At 39.0% G+C, this 18,973-nt stretch overlaps 1 protein-coding gene across 1 annotated transcript in view; it reads right to left on the minus strand.

The window, feature by feature from the left end:
- SPATA17 (spermatogenesis associated 17) overlaps window positions 1-18,973 on the minus strand; it is a 59,253-nt gene that overhangs the window by 13,641 nt on the left and 26,639 nt on the right. The window contains exons 7-9 of the mRNA XM_045587116.1: window positions 15,356-15,559; window positions 12,327-12,475; window positions 8,780-8,903 (exon numbers count right to left, since the gene is read on the minus strand). Coding sequence (XP_045443072.1) covers window positions 8,780-8,903; window positions 12,327-12,475; window positions 15,356-15,559 — 477 coding nt within the window. The remainder of the gene's footprint in view (window positions 1-8,779; window positions 8,904-12,326; window positions 12,476-15,355; window positions 15,560-18,973) is intronic.

The following is an 18,973-nucleotide window of genomic DNA, read 5'->3' on the forward strand; positions in this document are numbered from 1 at the left end:
GATCAGGGCAGCAGCCACCACTTCCACCCTCTGATGGCTTTCACCCGCTGCTGGCACCAACCCCAATTGCTCTGTGTGGGAGCAGTGACAGCAGGAGCAAGTCTGCTGGCAGACAGAAGTCTGGGCCATGGCAGGAGGGGCGAGGCAGGGGTACAGAGGATGGGCTAAGACCTGCCCCTGTGCCTACTGCAGCCTCACTGCCCACAGTTCCTTTCAAGGTGCACAAATTCGTGCACTGGACCCCTACTTCATTGATATCAAGATTTTCCAACAGCCTCCAACACATTGAGAAGTTAGGTCAGTGCACTTTGCCTGAAATTTTAGCTTCTTCCTTAACTGTGCAGATCAGCAAAAGAGTGGTTCCGTATAATTCTATGATTGAGACATCTTTCAAATACGTTTATAAATCTTCCAAGACCGCATGTGTTCAACAATCTATGAAGCTACATTCATGTCACCTGTATTTACGAATAGAGGAATGTCATCTCAAGCCTGGATGAAGGGAATATACTTTGATTTTCCACAATATAAATTCATGAAATCTAATGAAGAGGGATGAAAGGAAAGGGACTCTTACTTCGTTTTCTTACAACAAAACTGATTTAGTCCTTTGGCTGTAGGCCGAGTTTATCCAAAATCAATAGTGTAATAGCTATATGCAGTGTCATTAAAATTTTTGCCAAACTCTCTTAATTTTTAATCCCCTTGGCTGTATCATTATTTAATTATTTGCTTTAAGATAATTACTGCTAAGCCCAAACTATGTTTTTGTGTTTTTTCTAAATCTCGTTCCTTGAACTGACCTGAAAACTGGAAGCAATAATTTAGTGATATGTGGAGGGAGAAGCCACAGCTGAAAAAACTGGCATTGTTTTCAAATCCACTTCATAGCAGAGAAAAAGTGTTAAAGTGAAAAAACATAACAACATCAGTGGACAATGCTTGTCTGAGTTTCCAGGGGTGGGGATTTTCCACAGATTCCACCACAATCAAGTCATTTTCACCTCAAACAACTGGACATATTATGTCACTTAGAAATGGGTTGGCCAATGGAAATACAATGTGGAAGTATCTTATGTAATTTACATTTTCAAGTAGTCATGTTAGAAATAGAAAGAAGAAACAGGTGAAATTAACTGGATAGGAATAAAATATTTTAACCCAATAAGTCCAATTTACTGTTAAGGTGTGGGAATGTTTACAGGTTCTTTTGTTGAGCACAACTTCAATCGGAAGGAAGCATCTCATAATCTCATGACTAGATAAGAGTATCTACAGTTTTTGGAAACACATCTATTTTGACTGTTGGATGAAGAGAGTTTCGCATACCATCTTGGTTGTTTCTTTCTAAATTAGCATGAATGACTCTCAAAGATGCCCCAAAATCCTGAATGGAGGCATGTATATATTCCTTTATGGTAGTGTGCCTCAGAGCCGGAGCCTTTTCAGAGAATGGTTGTGACAAAATGAGAGCAGAATATAAAATGAAAGGTCCTGAAGGTAAGGAGTCAATTTTAAGTACAAGTTTTAAAATACAATACTTGGGAGAAATGTGAAATCATGGCTGGGACAACACATGGAGTTCACTCACAGACTGGATTACCTGGAGAATTTTATTGTTATGATTCAATGCACTCTAGTCATATTATGCACAGTGCTGAGAAGTCACACATCCTTCTGAACAAGCTCTTACTCTGGAAAATGAGATTAGAGGGAGATCATTAAACCGACTCTCTAATTCTGGAGGAAGTGCTTCTGCAGGCTGAAGTGGAAAATGACAATCTGTTTATGTCTGCACAGGCGGAAATCTCTCTACACCCAGGGACATTCCCAATCTCTGCTGAAATTCACTTCCGCTTCAGTGTCCCTAACATGACACATGGGTTTAGAACTCTCCGCTGTCACAGTCTGTATCAATGATGCAGACTCCAAAACTCAGAACTTCAATGGTTTAAGGACAAAAAAATAAAAGAAAACGACAGAAGTTCAAACTAGAGATTTGTAGAAAACTTTTATACACCCTTACTCCAACCATTGCTATCTGACAAAGCAAATCATTGGGGTTCTAATTCCATTGGACACTACATACCTTAGTAAATTGTTATTTTTAAGATTTGTGTCCATTAGAACAAAAGGCTGAAATTAAATTCATGTCAAAGGTAGGAGTACTGCCATATGGAAGGCCTATCCCAACATTTCAACTTATTACGCAAGTGCAACCATGGTGGTGTTTTCATTGAAATTTATTTTTATATAAATTCTATAGTTGCAAAAATTTGGATTCACTTCCCACATCTTTATAAAGCAGACATTTGAGGGTAATAACTATAAACAAAATTTTAGAAAAACTGTTACATTTTTCTTCACTGTTAAACTAAAAAATTAGTTTCCAATAAAATTGATGGCATGCTATTTTGCATTTGTATATTTGCACTTTTTTCTTCTTGAGAGAAGGTCGATGGTTTCAATTAGATTTTTTTAAGAGTCAGACGTCAGAAAAGATATCAGATTATTAATCTGAAGTCTTAACATCAAATCCGAAGAAAAAGAGCAGTCTCTTTGTTTAAACTAAAAAAGCCACATTGCCATTCTTGCATTTTAAGTCAAACTTCCCATATAACATAAATACAAGGCCTGAGGTTGGCAAAGGGAAGTCAAACCACGTGGCTCAGTTGGAGAAAAGCAGACACCTGACTTATATTGGTGACCTGGTGAGTCTGTGTGGCTGGCCAGGTCTTGGGCGCAGACATCCAAGCCCACAACCATGGAACATGCCCTTGTAATGGATCCTTTGTCTTACGTCACTCTGTCTTACCTCACCACGCTTCCACAGAGAAAATAACCACAGGGCAGAGCATCACTTTGACATGCAAATTTCAGTATTTATTTCTCCTTCCTACCCCATCTGATGATGCCTTTCCTCTATGTGGGTGTGTGCACAGCTGAGCAGAAAGGACTAATGAGCCCAATGGGCAAAGACAGACGGATCTTGAGTGTATACAGTAGACAGACGTACGTCAGTTATTGTGATCTGAAGGCAACTAACTTTTTGACTATAATGTTTATAAATAAAAACAAGTTACACTGTCATCCTATGAGGTCAAGACATATAATAACAATAGAAATGATTATTTATTTGCCAAAAATCAAAAGTATTGATACATATAGGAAAGAGGGAAAACCTGAAAAGAAGTGTCTTTCTTTGCTTTGAGTAATAGACTTTACTGAGGCAGTATTTTATGCTCCATTGTACCTGTAGCAGAAAGAAGCCTTCTTAAACTATGTAATCAAAAATCAATCTTTAAATTTACCAATGATTATTTTAATACTACTAAGTGGTAACTTTATATTAATACATGGGCTAGTCTAGCTGGCATGGCTCGGTGTCTGAGCATCACCTATGAACCAGGAGGTCACGGCACATTCCTAGGATGCAGGCTTGATCCCCAGTGTGGGCATGCAGGAAGCAGCCAATCAATGATTGTCTCTCATCACTGATGTTTCTATCTCTCTCTTTCCTCTCCCTTCCTCTCTGAAATCAATGAAAATATATTTTAAAAAATACCCGGGATACATTCTTGGATGATTTTCTTCATAGAATACCAAATACTGAACATTTAATATTTAAACATCTCCCAATCGACAAAATCATCCAACTTCATATCCTTTTTTTTTTTTAATATCATCATCTATGTCTATTACAGATCAGTAAGATGAGAGTTTGAAAGTCAAAGCATGAAAAATTTTATCAGTAATGTCTTGGAGTGAAAAGAAATAAGTACATATGTTAGCTAAAAATATACCTAATATATCCCCTCATCTTTTTTTTTTTTCTGGAATACTTTTAGAATTTTTACTATACATCGAAATTTAGGTCATACTATCTGTATATATGGAAACTTACTTTCAAAACTGAGTATACATTTTATATATCACATCCTGTACTACCTTAATTTATGCTGTTAGGACCAGAAAGTATATTCATTCTTGCAGATTAGATTGCTTCCACCCTTTAGACATTATTTATGCATATTAAATGTCAACATGAAAATGACAGATGATTTCTGCATTCAATTAGAAGAACAATATACGCTGTCTCAAAAATCATAGGAGAGAGAAAGTCAGCAAAGTTTCGGCTCCAAACAAAAATAGTTTCAAATTCCACTTAGTTCTTTTGGAAAATGCTGTTTTGAAGGAAATGCTTTCGCCTTTTTTCAGGGTTTGTACGCTTTAGCAATACAGTATAAATGAACTAGTACTGATTAGGTCGACAAATAAAAAGGAAGCAATTTTCTTAAATAGTACACACGACATAAAAGCGAAGGAAAAAGTATATTGCAAATGCTATTTGTTCTTCATCATTGCTATCATAAAGGTCAGCCTGACACAGGGTACTAGGTTGGTGAGCTACAAAGAAATTCGGACAGATATGCCTCCAGCCTTCCAATGATGAATCATTTGGTTCATAAAGGAACATACTCAGAAAGAGTACAGTTAAAGTTATAAAACACCGAATGAATGCACATAAAATATATTTTATGTACCCTAAGGAAAATTAATTTTGGACTTTGATCCAATTTTAAACATTTTTAAGAATTGGTTTTAACCAAAGCCAGTTTGGCTCAGTGGACAGAGTGTCGGCCTGTGGACTGAAGGGTCCCAGGTTCGATTCTGGTCAAGGGTATGTACCTTTGTTACGGGCACATCCCCAGTGGGGGGTGTGCAGGAGGCACCTGATCAATGTTTCAATGAATCATTGATTGGTTGCCTCCTACACGCCCTCTATTGAAAATCGGGCCTGCAACCTGGGCATGTGCCCTGACCGGAATCGAACCATGGTTCATAGGTTGACACAACCACTGAGCCACACTGGCCAGGTTGTGAAATGCAATTTTTATATCAGCATTTAATTTGTTTAAATATGAAACCTGCCAGCTGCATCTAACTTCACTTGGGAGAGGGGCTCTGAAGGAAGAAGAGGGAGGAAACTGGTCTGTCTCCTAGCATCTGGCGTAAATGAATCAGTCACTGTGTAGATGGGAGGGATTTGGAAGATACTGGGTGTCGGGAGGAGAGATGAATTCTGTGTTGAGCATAATCGGTGTGAGCTGTCGCAGGGATAAGCAAAGAAATCAATTGTAAGAGTAACACAGCCACGTTTTTCCCCTCTCTAATGCCGCTTACGGGCAAGTTGCACGATTAAATGAAGAAAGTAGGCAAAGCAAGGCATTTGTAATACAACAGATAAATGACAAGGCCTCGCTGGTGAGACAGCATAATAAGGACCATCTAATTTTCTCCTTAAAATCCATTTATTCTCCAAAGCCCTCGATCATCATCAAGGGAGCACATTTTTCAACCAAGGGAATTATAGAGGAGGAGAATTAGATTTTATTAAATATTCCAATTGTGGTGAGCAAAACCCTCACAAATAGCCTTAGAATAGATTTAATAAGAAAGTAAGGTCAATATTTGTATCCTTCCAGCCAACATTGTGAAATATTTCGACTACTTTTGTGCCTTGATCGTATGTCATCAATATCCTTAAAGTCGTTGGCTGCCTTGGACTATCAAGTGATCACCATTTAGTTAGTTAGTTATCTGATATTTCATATTTGTTCCACTTTTAACATGCTAGCAGATTTAAATGTTCCCCTATAGCATATAATCTTATAGCAGCCACATAAAAAGTAACTTGTAAATTAATGCAGAGTTAATAACATGATTACCAACCTGCTGCTTATACAACAGAAGTTACAAGTTGTAGCAATATGGCTTCTAGCATCTTTTTTAGGATGACTATAAATGTCTAGTGAAGTATTATAACTCTGTGAAGAATGTCTTTATGAGAAGATATGCTGCCTTTAGGCATAATTGGGAAAATATTCAGACAAGTTTGTTAAATTGAATTAAACCCACAATATTAATTTTCATGACGGGAACAATTTCTTCAAATGAATGCTCAAGCAGGAAGCCCAGAAATGAGAAATTTAGCTGGTTGTTATTGTATTTTGGATTTGCAATAATGCAGAGAAGAGCCGAAACCGATTTGGCTCAGTGGATGGAGTGTCAGCCTGCGGACTGAAGGGTCCTAGGTTCGATTCCGGTCAAAGGCATATACCTTAGTTGTGGGCACGTCCCCAGTGGGAGGTGTGCAGTCTGCAGGCCGACGCTCTATCCACTGAGCAAAACTGATTCTGGCATCAAAGCCACTTTTAAAATATTGAAAATTACTACACAAGGTAAGAAATCTATCAGAAGCAAGACAGCGATTACAAAGCAAAGGTTGTATAAACATATTCATCTCAAGAGTTCACATTTAACCATTCTATAGGTCACTTAATTTTTTCTCCCAACAATATGCCAATATTCGGCTCTGTGCAATGTTCTAAAGAGCATAATAAACTAGGCAGAGTATATATAAATATTACATGCAAACACAAACAGACCTATTGATTTATAATAAAAATTATATCAACAAATACTTTTCCTGAAACCTACTGACTTCAAGAAGTCGGACGCCAGGGTAATAAAAGGGAGGAAATGAAAGAATCTCAGTCCCCGATGTATTAGCGAGAGAGAAAAAAGAAAGAAAGAAAGAAAGAGAAAAGCCCTCAAACTGAATATTGCATTCCTGCAGGCCATCCTCATAAGCAAAATATTTTCCCTCAATTACACCCAATTATTTAACTGTTTACACTCACTAATGAAATGAAACAACACAAAACAAACAACTGCAAGGGGCTGTTTATCAGCGAGTGCATCATCATCATCTATCAACAGTACGGGGAAGATTCTTAAAATTCCGTGGAGCTGGCCTGTTGAAACAGAGAGGCATATTTGATCGCAATCAGGGCACGGGAGTAAGATCGCCCCTCACCGGGGCCCGTGGCTCCGCGTACAGTGCAGCCCTAATGATGCCCACACGCCGCGCGGGCGCATCCATTACCATCATCATAATCACGGTCGTTAGGCTGCACGCTCATTACTACCGGGGTCCCGGTGACAGCGGATTCAATCACCGGGTGCAGCGGGCAAGCAGCCCCGGCCCCACCCAAGTCCCTGCAGCCGGCGATGTGCCACATTAAACCTGTGATACGTTCCGCATCCCCCTCCATTCCCCAGGCCCCGGGCGGGAAAGGTCAGCTTTATGTTCTGTGCAATATGCTTAGGCCCTCCAAATTAATCCTCTGGAGGACTGGCTGTTTTTATGCTTTGGAGCTTATCGATTGATTCTTGTTTAGGACCCAAATGCGCGTGGACATACCAAAACAAAGCACACACACACAAAAAAAAGGCTGCTCTAGCGGTGTCGTTCATCAATAATAAAGCGGGTAAACATCAGCCTCTTCCCGGGTTTTTCGAGCAAAGGAAAAGATAAACAGTCCCATTGGAGTCAGTTGTCTAAAGTGAATATAAAAGCTAATTCCAGTCAAGATAGAGGGGCCCAGACCATCATTTGTGCACTGGTTAACACAAGCATAGGAAAGTGCTTTGACAATCAAAAGAATGTTTATAGCATAAGGAGCTTTTAATTGTCCAAGTCTTTTACATCTACCCAAATAGACTAAATTAATAGTGATCAGTGTAGTCCCCTTATTAAGTTTCATTTCTATTTTAAATAGTGAAATGTATATTTTTTTAAAAGATTATTTGAACATTTTAATCTCTCTGGTTAAAGAAGGTAGAAGAGTAAGTTTTTTGTGTAGACAATCTTCAATTATGATGAAAAGGCTGAAGAACAGGAACCAAAAATACTTAATTGAGCTGTTTCTTGGCTGAAAGCAATCTATTGTGCTCAACTACATCATATGTGCATTTACAAGGTTTCAATAGTCTGTCTTCACTACTCCAGCCTTTTCCTTCTTTAGCTTTTTTAATGTCACAACTCCCTAAAACTGTCTTGAGTCAATTAAAAATGAATAAATTGTGGCCTCCAATTTCTGAGCTCAAGAAACGAAGTTTTATATATATATATATATAAAAGAAAAATAAGCCTGATTTTAGCAGTTTATGGGGTACAACAAGTCTCACCCAAATCACTTAATATCAAATTGAAATAAAAGTATTTTTAATAATTCTAAGGTTTACATATCAATAATAGAATGACTACTTCGGTGTTGTGCAGGTTATACAGCTACAGAGAGGGACAATTTATTTAATACCGTTATTTGAAGAGATCAGAAGGAAGGTGGGAAGAAGTAGGAAAGGAAGGGAGAAAATAAAGGGAAGGGAGGAGAGAAAAGAGAAATTCAAGTTTGCATTTAATGTTTTTCTACGTGGGTTTGTGTTAGGTTAAGTAGACTAATGATTTATTAAAATTTAAAGAATTCCTATACATTTCTTGCTTATTTTTGGGGCCTACAAGAACAATTACTCATCATTAATTTTTAACTATATATACATTCTAAAAGTATATAAGGGCACACAATGACTCCCAAAAAACAACAATACCCAAATAAATTATTTTTCTTTTTAGTGAGTATCCAAAAATCTCTACGTTTCCATGAACTGCTTACTTAAGTTAGATCCGGGCATATTCTTGGAATATGTTAGGATGCATGAAGTGAATCTGTTGTAGAAAGCCAACAAGAACCAGACTCTTTTAGGAATAGACATTTGCATAAGGATCTTTGTTTTTCTGAAGCAGCTTAATGTCCAAGGGTGAATCATTTGTATTTTTTAATGTATTAATTGCAATTTATATTTGTTGTCTATTTTAGCCTGTTAAAGGGGACACTATTTATTAACTATTTTTTTTAATGTTGCGTCAACTTACCTTGCCACCAATCCACTTGGCAGGATTTTCATCTCTGAAACGGTGACCGGAACCATACTTGCTTGATAAATGCATTGATGGAATGTACTTTCTATTCTTATGGTAGGAAGAGAATGGCAAAAATCTGAAAGAGCAGTAAGGTGATATTCTTCATTGGATTTCTAGAGACGTTTGATTAAACAAATAAAAATTTAGCCTGGCTGATGTGGCTCAGTGTTTGAGCATCAACCCATGAACCAAAAGGTCACAGGTTCTATTCTCAGTCATGAGACTCGCCTGGGTTATGAGCTCGATCCCCAGTTTTTCTGAAGGGGGCAAGTCTTGGCTTTTACAAACATGTCATTACATGAATGTCTGGGTAGTTGGAAAACAATTGGTAGAGGTCTCAGAGAGCAAAATTTAAAAACAGCCAATTAGATAGATACAGAGACAGTAAAGCATTAAACAGACTGTCACATTACAGAGGGAAGGTTAGGGAGAGGTGGGGTAGATAAGAGATCAACTGAAGGACTTGTATGCATGCATATAAGCATAACCAATGGACGCAAAACTCTGGGGGTGAGGGCATGTATGGGAGTGGGGTGCGTGGGGGGCAATGGTAAGATATGTACACATATAATACCTTAATAAAAAAAATAAAAAAATAAAAAAACCAAAAACCGAAACAAAACAGCCAATTAGCTTCAGGGAAAATGGGACCATTGCAAATATACAGTCTTTATGCACTGAGAATTAACATACCTCATTTTTTTTCCCAAATAAAAAAAATTACACTTACCATTTTTTTTCTGATAACTTTCTTTCATTTCCCCCCCTTTTTCTAGGCACTTACAATTCTAGATTCTCCTCCAACCCATTTATTTCACTGCCAGATAATTCACACTGACAAATTATGAACCCCAATTGCCTGTTGGGTCAAGCCTGCATTCTTCAGCCCGGCTGTCAGGCTGCCCAGCATGCACTGGGTCAGTTTACCCTCCTACCCCTCCTTCTCTGTCCCAGTTTTATGATGTGTTGGTCTGCATACACTAAAAGCGTGTGGAATATTCTCAGGAAGTATTCCAAAATGTCTATGATGTTGGTATTATATATCTATTTTTAAATATATATATTTTATTGATTTTTTACAGAGAGGAAGGGAGAGGGATAGAGGGCTAGAAACATCGATGAGAAAGAAACATTGACCAGCTGCCTCCTGCACATCCCCTACCAGGGATGTGCCCGCAACCAAGGTACATGCCCTTGACCGGAATCGAACCTGGGACCTTTCAGTCCGAAGACCAACGCTCTATCCACTGAACCAAATCGGTTTCAGCGATGTTATACCTCTTAAACATATTAAGACTTAGAGATCTGTAATAATGAAATTCCACTATTCCGTGGCCATTGATTTAAGACAAAAACAAACAAACAAACATTCTATTTTCAAGGCAACAGGGGACAACAAAAGAGCAATCATCACCATACAGCTAACAAAGGGATCTTTTGTAGACAAATTCTAGAACTTCTTAATAATACACAAGCTGATTATCTGTATCCCCAGTGTTCTAAAGCACCAGAACTTCATTAGAGGGAAATTAAGCTGGAAGAATGAAGGCAGCCCTTTGCAAATTTCCGCTGGAAATTGTCTGGGAAAGGCACAAGTCTGGATCAAAAGAGGGTAATCATGCTAACGGTGCCCGGAGCACCGTGTGGGCAATGCGATTTGCACACTAACTACCTCTCCCATTACCGCTTGTTTGGAGTGTTCTGTGTTAATGGGGTTAGCTAATCTAGTATTTTAACTTAAAAAGGCTCTGCTGATTAATAAATGTGGCACACTGTGCCAGTAATTAAAACAAATGGGAGCGTTACAAATAAAAGTTGAAATGTTAAGGAAACACTCTCTGAAAACATATGATAATGCCTATTTACCATAATACAATAACCGTTCGGAAAACACGTAGACTGCAGAGGGCCAAAGTGTTTGAAGAATCACATAAGTCAAAAAAAGTTTTGAGGCGTGTTGAACTTCCTTATCACTGTTCTTTGTTAATAAACAGAACTGGTCTCTTTTCTATACACTACATTCAAAAAAAAAAATTTTTTTTTTCTGGTAATCCTCAATCGAGGGTGATTTTCCCATTGGTTTTTAGAGAGAATGGAAGGGAGAGGGGGAAAAAGAAGAAATCCTGAGGTGAGAGAAACACATGGATTGGTTGCCTCTGATTGGGGTTGGGGATCGAACTTGAAACTCAAGGTATGTGCCCTTGACCAGAAGGAATCAGACTTGAGACCAGAAGGACTATATTTTAAATTAAGTTCTTAATTGGAATTCTAGATATTTTGCTTAATCACTTTGATGTCATAGTGACCAGTTAATCACACAAATGCATAGCCACATGCAGAAGATTCAACTGTGAATCGAGAGATATTTAAAAGGCAGAAAGGAGAATCTGAGGACCAATATGACGCTGGAGAAGGAGAACAGAAAAATTCACAGGTCCCTACCCTGGGCTGAGTGTTGGGCCTGCAATTCACACTTAAAACAAGAAGCAGGCCCTGGCCTGTTTGGCTTAATGGATAGAGTGCCGGCCTGCAAAATGAAGGGTTCTGGGTTCCATTCTGGCTAAGGGCACATGCTCGGGTTGCATGCTTGATCCCAAGTAGGGGGCATGCAGGAGGCAGCCAATCAATGATTCTCTCTTATCATTGATGTTTCTCTCTCTCTCTCCCTCTCCCTTCCTCTCTCAGAAATAAATAAAAACTTATTTAATACATGTCAGAGCTTCTCATAAAAATTACTTGCCAGTTATGTACAAGTTGCTGATGTAACATCCTGGCTTCATAAATACAGACCTAGGAAGGAGGAAAACCATGTCTTCAAGAGACAAAAGAAAGAGGGATCGGTTTCTTTAGGATCAAGAACAAACAAATAAAGCTTTGAAGTGACTGCTTCAAGAAATCCTCTGCAATCCACACTCTGTCAAACAGTACCATCCCCTCTTTCTATGCCTATCTTGAAGAACATGTTAAAGACTGTGACCTCATTGGAAATATGGTCACTGCAGGAATAATAAGTTGTGATGAGAGTACGGTGGGCCCCTGATCCAATTCGATTATTGATTACACATATGCAATCGATATCCTCATCAATACTGTCCTATCTAAAACATTTGCACGTCGTCGAAAATGGTTGCTTTCGGAGGAATCATGGGGACCTGACCTTTTCTCACAAATAAAAAGTTCTGTGCAGCCGAGACCGGTTTGGCCCAATGGATAAAGCATCGGCCTGTGGACTGAAAGGGTTCGATTCCTGTCAAGGGCATGTACCTTGATTGTGGGCACATCCCCAGTGGGGGTGGTGCAGAAGGCAGCTGATCCTTGTTTCTCTCTCATCGATGTTTCTAACTATCCCTCTCTCTTCCTCTCTGTAAAAAAAAATCAATAAAATATATAAAATAAAATAAAATATATTAAAAAAAAAAAAAAAGTTCTCTGCAATATCTAACCAGGTAACGTAAGGCCCCACACTCGGGACAGCTGCTTTTTTCAGCTCAAGACTCACATGTTCTCTTGAACATTTTTTGCCGAGTCCCATTTTCTGAATTCATTTCTGGCCTCTTTTAACGTAGTGATGGGTTCTGCCACCCGCAACGTTGGTTCCAAAGGCTTGTAGCGCTGCGCCAGTACTTCACTGATGTCACGGAAGGGCCCCTGGCAAGACAGGATGTTTCATTAGGAAGGATTCCTTTACCGTGTTATTAGTCATCAAGGCTACTGAATGCCTACAAAACACAGCAAGTTTACTTACATTGCAGAGGATATTTTATTTAAGTATATTTTTATTGGCTTCAGAGAGGAAGGGAGAGAAAGATAGAAACATTAATGATGAGAGAAAGTCATTGGTCAGCTGCCTCCCGTATGCCCCACACCCGGGGGCCGAGCCCACAACCCGGGCATGTGCCCTGACCGGGAATCGAACCGAGATCTCCTGGTTCATCGGTCGACACTCAACCACTGAGCCACACCGGCCAGGCCTAAATTACAATTCGTTCTTCTCTGAATTAGAAAATGCATGGCACAATATTGCATCTTCCAGAAATGTCCACGCTGGTACAAGTGATGATACTGAAAATGTGTTGCATTAATTTTCTGCACATCTAAAGAGTTGCTCTGCTAAAATTGGTAAGTCTATAGTTATAGTTGCTCTACTTTCAAATTTTTAAAAACATGTTGCTTTGAACATCATTTGCAAAGAATCCTCTCCCTCTTTGAGTAAAAATAGTAGAGACAATTCTGAACTTAGCTTTCAAAGAACACCGCTATTAATAGCGTTCTTTCACTAAAATAAGGCTTTTTGGTGAATGTCAAATCTTCTATTTTATTCTTTCTTGTGTTCTTTATTTAAAATTATTTGATACAATAGCAGCCATGCAATCACATGCAAACATAGCCAAGTCCAGAAGCCACAACTGGGAAAAGAGATTCACCACATGTCCTGCCTTTAAATTAGTAGTTACTTATATACCAGTTATGGGAATCCACTGGTTGTCTGACGAATTAGCATCACATAATGCACAATGCAAGTCAGAGGTGGCTGGAGATTTTGCTGTGCCATTAAGTACATATAGTTTTCTCTTTTTGCCCACCACTGTGCAGGAGAGAAGTGATGGAAGAGGGACCAAGATTTCTAGTCCTATTCCTTATCCTTCCTTAACTAGGTTATCCCTAACAGGCCACAGCTAGAATTCCTGCCGGCGCTGAGGGAAGACAGTGGGCTAATAAAAAGAAATGATTCACGCCTCATTTCTGTTCACTTATGTTTTACATTAATAGAAACCAATAATAGGAACCAGTTACCATAAAAGTCATGGACCGTAAATAACACAAATGGCAAATAAGTATCATCTAGTACTTTTCACAGCTGGACAGGAGGATTGCTATATTGGAAAGGAGTTAATGAATTTTTATTGGAACTTTATTTTTTAAAGATACAGTAACATAATTTCAAGTTCATTATTAATATCTATCTATCTATCTATATCCCCATTTGATATATATGTTTACATATATCTTTTATTATGAACTTTAACTTATTACAATATATATAATTACTAATATATTAATGTATCTTTATACATTTTATTTACTATATATTTGATGTATATATACTTTTTAATATATTTTTATTGATTTCAGAGAGGAAGGGAGAGGGAAAGAGAGAGAAACATCAATGATGAGATAAAATCAGTGATTGGCTGCCTTCTCCATGTCTCCTACTGGGGATTGAATCCACAACCCAGGCACATGCCCTGACTGGGAATCAAACCATGACCTTCTGATTCATAGGTCAATGCTCAACCACTGTGCCATACCAGCTGGGCTGGAGTAATTTTTTATACAGAGAGAGGTAAACGGAGGCACTCCTGTGCACAGAACCCATAAGCAGGAGCTGTGGGAGCTTGGCCTGTGAACCAAAAGCAATCCAGTTCCGGGTGGATTCTACCTGGTGGCGGTTGTACTCCCAGTTTTAAAGTGTTGGCGGGGATGACAGAACGATTGCTCTCTGGGACTTTTAGGACAGTCACTCAACACACCTCACTCCACACTTTATCTCTATCCCAGTCTATATTGAAGGTTGTCTGTTTATTTCTACTGGAGTCTTGCACTATTTCAGGCCCTCTCTCTTTCCCCAACTCACATACTAGTACTCTTAAAAGTACTCAAATCTAAATTATGTTTACAGTTATATTTAAAGATATGGGTCATCAGATGACAGGTTACATTAAATGTATTTGATGACACATGCAATATTTCTAGCAACAATAGGTTATAATGAGTACTGTTTCTAACAATATTTTCAGTCTGGCTGGTGAGCTCGGTGTTTGAGCATCTACCTATTAACCAGGAGGTTACAGTTTGATTCCCAGACAGGGCACATGCCCAGGTTGCTGGCTCAGTCCCCAGTAGGGGGCGTGCAAGAGATAGTCAATCAATCGTTCTCATCATTGATGTTTCTCTCTCCCTCTCCCTTCCTCTCTGAAATCAATAAAGAAAAAAAAAATATTTCTTAAAAAAGCAAAAAGCCAGTATTTTCACTCAAAAGTCTAGATCTTAACCTAAAATCCTATGTGTTAACTTCTCATTCAAAACATTATATATTAGTTTAATACCAAATAAATATTTGATTGCTTCTTTGGTGTATGTTTTAAACATACTTTAGATTTCTTACTTACAACATTAGATTCTATTAAAAAAAAAAAAAAAATTCCTGCCAAAACCAGTTTGGCTCAGTGGATAGAGCATCGGCCTGCGGACTGAAGGGTCCCGGGTTCGATTCCGGTCAAGGGCACGTACCTTGGTTGTGGGCACATCCCCTGTAGGGGGTGTGCAGGAGGCAGCTGATGGATGATTCTTTCTCATCGATGTTTCTATCTCTCTATCTTTCTCCCTTCCTCTCTGTAAAAAATCAATAAAATATATATTTTTTAAAATTCCTTTTTTTATGATCACAAAGGCAAAACAACAGTCACGTTTTAACAAACCAGCAAAGTACGCGATCGTGGGAAGAATTCTCACATGGGACCAGAGTACCTGGCACTGCTTCCGGTTGATGGGCGGCAGGATGTGGGTGCGAGGGAAGGACCGGGTGCTGGTGCAGGCCAGCCAGCTCTCCAGGTGGTGGACTCGCTTCCGCCTGGCTTTGGGCCGTGGAGGCGTTAAAGGCTTTGCGTTCTGCAGCCGCAGTTCCCACGGGTCGGGATTAATTCTGAAGGGCGAGTTGTATACGCCTGGGATCTAAAGCAGACAGAAGTTTGACTTGGGTCTTCCATTTTCACACGAAGTAAAAGGAAGATCAGGTTGGACTGTCGCATTTTTCCTATATGTAAGGACTATGCGAAATGACTTCTGGAGGTGGAATTTCAGATTTACCAGGGAAGATAAAAATAAAAAAAAGCCCCATGCTCCGTCTTGACGCCAGACCAGCCGTTTCAGAGTCATGCTTTGGTTGAAGACAAAATATGCTAAAAACCACTGAACTGTGGTTCCTATCTACCACACAAGGTACATCTTACATCACTGTATTTATGAAAAAAGAAAAATAACAGTCATTCTTTTTGTATTTTAACCATTAACTAACTATGAGTGTGTCTATGAACTATATCTACTATTATAGCGACCCATTCACTCAGACAAACCAAATACGCAAGGCTTGAGCCAGTTTCAGGGACAGAGTATGTATTCTCACCTAACTGATTTGGCTCAGTGGGTAGAACGTCAGCCTGTGGACCAAAGGGTCCCAGGCTCAGTTCCAGTCAAGGGCATGTACCTGGGTTTTGGGCTCCTCCCCAGCCTCGGCCCTGGTCAGGGCTCTTGCAGGAGGCAACCATTTGATGGTTTCTCTTACATCGATGTTTCTCTCTGTCTTTCCCTCTCTGTGTCACTTTTCCTAAAAATGAGTGGAAAAAATATCCTCAGGCGAGGATTACAACAACAACAAAAATAACAACAACAAAATATGAACTCAATAAACATTTGATTGTTTGAATGATGATTCATTACAAAATGGCAGTTATTTTAAGTTCTTTAAAATAATAAACCAGTGTGTATGCATATATATTTCATATATAAATAATAATCACCGTGGATATATATGTGGATATTATATATAAAATCAAAGTGGATAAAATAATAATCAAAGTGGATGTACATATGAATATGTATATAATATATTCAAAATAACATCCTGTATTTTGAATTCATGTGGTTCGGAGCTCTACTTCCGTAATGTCACAGTACCCTTGCTATTCATCAATGACCTTGTCACACTGTGTCAAAATAGTCAGGGCTTACTTAGCACAGCACCTGCTATGCAACAGAGGGTCAGCAGATGTATGGATGACAAATGTTCAATTCCAGTTTAGCAGATGTCCATTTTTCTGAAAATTCAATGGTGGTTGAGTACAGAACCGTACTTTGATACCTTTTCATATACACACATGCATATTCATAAGGACAAGTCACACTTTAGAGGACAGTATGATTGGCTTGTTGGCTCTGTGCATCCTCTGGACTAATGTAAAAACATGGATCCATTGAACCTTTCTCTCTTCCCTGAAAATGTGCTTTTCTATCGTATCCATAAATATTTCTGGTTGCTTATCTCCCTCATGGAATCAGCAGTTCCAAAGTATTAGGATTAGTTAGGATAGTTGCCTTTGAGTACCTATCCTTGGAAATGTTCTACTTCTAGCCCAACATGCAATTCAGTGTTAACCTGAGTCTAATACCACTGGCTCTGGCTGGACTCTGTGTCCTGTCCCACAGCTATCTTTCTGTGTGTCAGTCTCCCCCAGGCCAGCAGCTGGAGTGCCGGGACTCTGTGTTGGGTATTTTTTTATCCCCAGAGCCTAGCAGAGTGCTTGTCACATGGTAGACACTAAAAATGAGACTGGTCATGCTGGCACGGCTCAGTGATTGAGCACTGACTTATGAACCAGAAGGTCATAGTTTGATTCTGATTCCCGGTCAGAGCACATGCCAGGAGTGATGGCTCCACCCTCAGTAGTGGGCGTGCAGGAGGCAGCTGATCCAAGATTCTCTCTCATCATTGATGTTTCTATCTCTCTCCCCCTCTTCCTCCCTCTCTGAGATCGATAAAAATATACTTTAAGATGAGACTAGATGCTTTTCCGGAATAACAATGCATCATTCAGACATGCCCACGAGGCCTCTGTTTCTCTACTGTTTTCCAAAGCCACATTCTTGGTAAAAATACTTGAGATTTATTTCAGAATCCTACCAACTTCTTTCTAAGAAGTTATAGATTATACCCTTTTCATCTTTCTTGAGAAGTCAGTTTTAATTGGTTGTCGATTACATTGTGACCCAGAAATTAGCACTAACCCGAATCACCTCCCACTCAGCTTTTTCCTATGTTATAATCCAGGACTGAATCTTATCAGATAAAACCAACCTAATGTAAATGTATTTAAATATTTTTAAAATGTGTTGAACTAGCTCTTCTTTGCAACCCCCCCCCCCCCAATATAATTTATTTATATAAGAAAGAACAGTGTTGAGAATGTTACAGGCCATTGTATACACCACTTATAATGTCAGTTAACATTCGCTCCCTATAACACTGATTATAGAACAAGGTGGATACGTAAACAGATAGTGAAATGATCTTAATAAAAGAAAATATGTATACATATATATTAAAAATAGCTTTCAGTGGACAGTAACTTTTAAGTGGATGGTAATTTTTAACATCTTTCCAAGGTGATTTTCTATTGAGAATATATCAAATGTAATAAGGAAAAAACAATACGTACGGCATAAAGAAGACTATTCTGACATAGAATATAATTAAACCTACATCAGTCTAGGACAGAGATATAAGAAAAATGCCATTTTGTTCAGTGATAATCTAATGAAAGGAAGTCTGTTAGCATATCATTTCCAGATTAAAATAGTAAAATACGTGCAGTTTAACTAGATTATAATTTATGCTTGACAATGACTATCTACCTGGGTAACTGCCGCCGGCTATTCACGTCACCCCCATTAGAAATCTCCTCTGATCCCCCCAAATTTGCATGCCCATGTACACAGGGGCTCCATGGGAAATGCAAATTGACCGCAGGCCTGATAGCTTCCTGAAACCGTACTCTGCAGCCTCCATGGAGCCCTCCTCCTGTGGCTTCTCCTTGCAATTTAAATCAAATATAGATAGAAAATACAGTTTAATTGAATTGAAAATGTCTCATTTAAAATCTTCCGGCTGTCGATATTTTAGAAATTAAGTTAGTGCATTTGCGAAAGCCATCAATGGACACGCTCTGGCCCTCCCACAATCCCCCCAGCAGACACTTTACTTGGTTAGATTTAGAAAGAATGCATTCTAGAAATGAAGTTAATATTTTAGAAATTAAGTTCATATTTTAGAAATTAAGTGAATGCTCTATTTAAGAAACTCAGTTAATGCTAAACATGCCCGGCCCTCCCACAATCCCCACAGCAAATACCCTATTTGGTTAGGTTGAGAAATGACCCATTTAATTATTCTTCTTGCAGTAAATAAAATGATGTGAACTTGCCCTAGCTGGTTTGGCTCAGTGGATAGAACGTTGGCCTGAGGACTGAGGGGTCCCGGGCTCGATTCTGATCAAGGGCGCACGCCTGGGTTGTGGGTTCGATCCCCAGTAG

This window comes from Pipistrellus kuhlii, unplaced genomic scaffold (genome assembly GCF_014108245.1).
Source record: "Pipistrellus kuhlii isolate mPipKuh1 unplaced genomic scaffold, mPipKuh1.p scaffold_m20_p_25, whole genome shotgun sequence".
Lineage (NCBI taxonomy): Eukaryota > Metazoa > Chordata > Mammalia > Chiroptera > Vespertilionidae > Pipistrellus > Pipistrellus kuhlii.